The sequence below is a fragment of the Pteropus vampyrus genome, unplaced genomic scaffold (assembly GCF_000151845.1).
Source record: "Pteropus vampyrus isolate Shadow unplaced genomic scaffold, Pvam_2.0 Scaffold100, whole genome shotgun sequence".
Classification (NCBI taxonomy): domain Eukaryota; kingdom Metazoa; phylum Chordata; class Mammalia; order Chiroptera; family Pteropodidae; genus Pteropus; species Pteropus vampyrus.
Genome location: NW_011888881.1, coordinates 517,224 through 522,566, shown reverse-complemented (window position 1 = coordinate 522,566; position 5,343 = coordinate 517,224). Strand labels below are relative to the sequence as shown.

Here is a 5,343-nt window from a genome sequence, read left to right as displayed (position 1 = left end):
GGCCTTTGCAAAAAAAGTTACCCACTTTGTAGCCTTTCACTTCCGACTCGTTGTCCAGGGCCTTCACCTGGTCCCAGTTGAGGATAATTTTGGAGTCCGATGAATTCCATATGATGTTTCCAGGAGGCTGACTTGGTGCTGTAAAAAAATTAAGATATACGAAGTCACAGATTATTAAGTCGCCATGGAGGCTGAGGAACATCTCCTCACTGGAATCCGAGAGTGGAGGCAATTTAATGGGCTATTGCCCTAATATGTGTCTTCAAGGTCGCTAAAATCTGACGACTTCAGGCATCGCAAATGGAAAAAGATTCAGTTGGTCGCCTAACATTTATAGCTAAAAGAAGTGGCCCTTCCCAGTGAGGAGAAAAACATTTATCTTTCTGTCCTCCACAGCGCTGAATTCTGCATGCTATTCAGACAGGTTTGGTTAAAATGCTAAGGTAAATTTGAATCTGCAGAATGGAACCCATTAGTATGCAAATGATCGCTGGGAGGTGGGGACAGAGAACGAACTTGGGATATGCCTGAGGAATCCCTAAACTACGTCCGAGCAAGGCTGTGCTCACGTGGCTTTCTGGTTGTCACGTTGACGGTGGCACTGGAGGGGCCTGTCCCGGCAGTGTTATACGCCTTCACAGCCAGGTGATACAGCGCGCTGCCTTGCAAGTTGGTGATTTTTGTCGACGTCTGATTTCCAAACGTTCGTATTTTTCTAGCGTTCTCTTCCTTGTCGTCGTGTCTCCAATATTTAATCTGAGAAAACAAAACGACAGATATTTCCATCGTCATCAGGTGATACGTGTTTCAATACCGATTCTGATGACGGAGTTAATTTTCTGTAACGATTCGTAAGCAGAGCTTCAGAACCCAGAGCTCTGTCTGCTGCGGGGAATTACCCTCGGTGAGAAGGGTCCCTTTTTGTGCTTAGGTCACAGCGAGATGGTGACTGCCCCAGCCGTTCTTGGTTATTTCTCAATCTTTCTCTCCTCCCTTTGTTCTGAGCCCGAGTGACCGTGGGCTCATCAGAAGGCCAAGTTCATCTGGACAGCCATCCTGTAAGTGCTCGGTCCTGCATATATTTTCAAACGCATCTCTGGAGGGTGTTGCAGAAAAGGGACATTCGGTGCCTCCGTGGAGGCCTGGCCTAGACGAAGGCCTGTACGTGGGGATCTGGGCCCTTCCTGTCACAGCGTGTCTCGGAGATATCACTGAGCGTCGGGATCTTTCAGACCCAGGGCCCCGACCCCCGCTAACCTCGTAACCTTGTACCCGTCCTCTGTTCTTCTCCTTGGCGGAGGCCCAGAAGACTTCGATGTCTGTCGCAGAAAGACTTCTGGCAGAGATGCTGGCCGGCGGTTTGGTAGGCTCTGCAGAAGGGTAGGGAAAAGGTTTTACTACGTCAGCTGCATCGGGACGGGCCTCTAGGGACCAGCATCACGAGGTGCAGAGTCCACGGTGATAGGGTCACCCTCAGCGGCATTGGTCTAAACCTTCGAAGTTTTACAGAGCAGCCCTGAGTGACAGCAGGAAGGGGGGAGTGATGGCAATGGTGATGAAGAGACTCGTCCAGAGCCTCGGATTCTAAATTTGGGGGCAGGTGGAGGAAAGTCCCCCGGAACTACTTAAGTCGAAGCCCCAAGTTTTTGTAGCCAGCAATTCCTTTAACACGCATCCTTACTTAGCATTTGTCACAGGAGGGATGAGTAGTCACTGGATTATGAATATGAGAGAGAAGGAAACAAGAGTCCAGCGACTTGACAGGTTCGGGACAGCCGGGGACAGCTCAGCCCCACACGGCCAACTGTGTGATCTCGGGCAAGTCAGCCCCCCTCCCTGTGCCTCAGCTGCAGAGAAGCATCTGGACCAAGACTGTCTCCCAAATTTACTTCGTTTTACAGGATTTTCACCAAAACTGTGTACCATCTTTGTATATTAATATCTTCCTTCCAGCAGTCCTCCTTAAAGAAAAATCCGGCCACGTCATGAGCAATAACGTTCATGAAATCCTGGTTTTGATTTGATAGCTGTATTTTTTTTCCTAATGCATTTCGAATCCACGTAACCATGACATAGCTTTAGAAGTACATCTGGTTCCATCTCCCAGCAGCTCGTGTCCCCCCCTCTGGAAGGCACGTCACACTCCAGAGAGCACTGGACAAGGCACCCCCAAGGCCCTGCCTGTCTGGAACCACGTACGCGTCTACTTACGCGTTCACTAATTCAGCATTTACTAAGGGTCTGTGTGTCACACGCGTTTAGACACCAATGATACAGAGGCGAAAAATTAATAGCTGGGCCTTAAGAAACACTCCTCAGTGAGGACTTAAAGCTAAAATCCAACATGCACAATACACGGGATGAGCGTCACAACGAAGAATGTGAAGACATCAGGGGCGAGCGAAGCGGGGAACTCAGCTGGCTTGGGGACACGAGAGAGGGCCTCGGCGGTTCGCGCTGCGTCTGGGAGGGTGAGGGTGAAATCTCAGGCGGGCACGACAGGGGGTGTCAGGGAAGTGGCGGCATGCACGTGCCCGGGGCTCGGCTTGGCTGGGCAACCGCAAGTCCCTCGGCTGGGGCTGGGGCGTGGCGTGTGCGGGGACATTGCAGGGGCTGGGGTAGCACGGGGGGCTACCAAGTCTAAGGGGCTGGCTTCTCTCTCTGGGGGGGGGGGGGGGTCACATCCCCATCTACTCCAAATCAGTGACTTGACTTTCAGATGTCTTAATACAGGGTCATTCTGACCATGACCTTGAAAACGATGAAGACGAATTCCAACGCTACCGAAGGTGTGAGGGGCCTTCAGAGAGCGGGGGTCACCCAGGGGCAGCGACAATACACAGAATGACCCTGGGGACAGCGACGAGAGCTGCCACGCTGTTTCAGGGCTCACTCCTTTCTTTAATAACAGAATAACTTCTAAGTACAAGATTTATAAAAGGAAAATGGTGCGAGGAAGTGCAGATTATCTTCTGATATTCATCTAACGGGATAAGGTCAAATTCTTTCGAGAGTGCGGATAACATGTAAATAGATGCGACCATCTTCTACGGCACCTGCAGCTTTGGTCCTTAGCAACGGACTTAGCCCTTTGTTTTGATCCTCTGGGGACCAGATGTCTATCTAAGAGACCGCTGGTGGTCGATGAACCACATTTTTTACATCGCACGCCCCTCACATCATAGTATGCCCTGGACTTATGGGTGCAGCGCCCAACCGAGTGTCTGTCCTAAAGTCGGCCTCTGAGAATGGCAGAGCCGTCGCGAGTCTGGGCAGCGGGACCCGTACCTTCCTCTGCAGAGTACACCACGGTGGTGGCGCTGAAAGGGCCTTCTCCTCTGTTGTTGTAGACGCCCACCCTGACCTCGAAGGGGGAGAAGGGGCGCACGCTCTCGTTCCTGAACACGTATCTGCAGGCGTCGGCCGAGGCCAGCACCGTCAGCATCCACACAGCTGTGCCGTGGGGCCGGAAGGCCACCACGTAGCCGAAGCCTCTGCCGTTCTGCAGCTCCTCGGGGACCGTCTGGGGGAGAAGGGAGGCTGAGAAGTCACGGTGACGCGAGGCAAACGCAGAATGCTTGCCTCCCCCCTCCCCCACAGAACATTCCGAGCTTAGGTCCCCCCGCCCCCCAGCCCCAACCTCAGGCTTTGTCAAGGTCCTGAGATCCTGGCCAGCCATTGGGCTGCCTCAGATATTCATGACGTAGCGGAGCAGAGTTAAAACAAACAAACAAATAAACGAACAACCCAGAATGTGCAGTGGAGAGCGTGGCGTCAGCTCCCGATCTGGGATAGCTGGAAACGACTACGAGAAACACGGGCAGTTGATCCGAAACCAACAGCTCCAACACGGACCCTCCACTGCGAGGCTTCGTCCAGCGCCGCACAGACAAAGACCCGAAGGAGCAAAGACCGTCTTGGCCGAGCCAAGATGTCCCCTCTCAGAACCGGAGGGCTGAGCCGGTGACGGACTCTCTTCCTCTGCTGGGGCTTTGGCTGAATGAATGATTTTAACTTCTGGCCTGTTGTCTAGAATCCTTCGAAAACATCAAGAACCCTTTCTCAAACTCCCACCTCCTTTCTCAGAATCGATTTCTATAAATTAGTGACTAATCTTCCTCCAGGTTGTTTAGAAAACACCTCGTAGAAGAGAGCTCCAGCGTCAAAGCTAATTGCCAGGAAATCACGCTGGTTCACTGAATCTATTGCTGGCAGATGTTTTCAGTCAATTGGCCATGGAGCAATTCGGGAAGAAAGGCAGAACTGGGGTGGGTGGGTGGGTGGGTGGTTGTGTATGTGTGTATGTGTGTGTGTGTGTGTGTGTGTGTGTGTGTGTGTGTGTGAGCAGGCTGCCGGGCAGAGCTCACACACACACACACACACACACACACACACACACACACACACACACATTTTTTTTCCTCATGTCATCTTCTCTTTCGTGACTGTTTCTCCTATGATGCAGCAGATTAAAACCTAACTCAGCAATTGGTGGGCAGGCACCCTCTTTCCCTGCTAGCTGTTAGCTGCGTGAGAGGGAGCGTTTGCATGCAAATGGATTTTAGCCGATAAAAACAGGGGAGGAACCTTCCCAGATATGTTCGCACAGAGGGAAATAACAAAGCAGCCTAGACTAACGCATGTTCTTTCTGTCCTGTGATTCATTTACCTCCCAGGTTATGACCAGCTCAGACTTGCTGCCTCCACCACCGCTGACGTTAGCCGGGGCGACTTCAGGGACTGCAGAGGAGACAGGAAACAAATCACGTCAGGTGGGGACGGCGAGCGAGGGCCTGGCTGAGGGGGCCCTTCCAACAAGTACTGTCCTTCGAGGTCAGTGGCCGAGGGGTCGAAGGCATCACCTTGAGGAAGCAAAATGGACCGAGCGAACGGCCGCTAGTCCCGTTTCCCTTCCAACAGGTGCTCGTGTTATCTGACGTGGGTGGCCACGCGCTCGGCTCCGTCCCTAGCGGCCGGGGTCCCTAGCGGCTTGGGCCGGCGTTTACGGACCCTGTGGTGGCACACAGGCAGGGACGCACACGCGCTGCCGGGCAGAGCTCACGATCTCACCGGAGGGGGACAGCACACGCAGAGAGAGCAGCGGCAGGGCAACGTGGGTGACACACAGCACGGGAGCACAGTGACGTCTGCAGACGGGCTGCTCGGGGCAGGGCCGGCTGATGGGAGGAAGGTGGGTTCTGAGCTGGGTGTTGAAGGGAGGGGTGGACACGGGTTGACCCCTGGCTCACTGGGCTTAACCTGTTTGATCCTCCGTTTTCTCTGTGAAAGAGGGGACGTTATGCTAGCTTCCACCTCAGGATTGTGAGAGGCCTTAGTTACGGT

At 53.2% G+C, this 5,343-nt stretch overlaps 1 protein-coding gene across 1 annotated transcript in view; it reads right to left on the bottom strand.

The window, feature by feature from the left end:
- Positions 1-5,343, bottom strand: part of CNTN4 (contactin 4) — a 266,241-nt gene that overhangs the window by 11,673 nt on the left and 249,225 nt on the right. The window contains exons 15-19 of the mRNA XM_023533299.1: positions 4,670-4,740; positions 3,289-3,523; positions 1,258-1,370; positions 570-756; positions 22-138 (exon numbers count right to left, since the gene is read on the bottom strand). Of these exons, the coding sequence (XP_023389067.1) occupies positions 22-138; positions 570-756; positions 1,258-1,370; positions 3,289-3,523; positions 4,670-4,740 (723 nt within the window). The remainder of the gene's footprint in view (positions 1-21; positions 139-569; positions 757-1,257; positions 1,371-3,288; positions 3,524-4,669; positions 4,741-5,343) is intronic.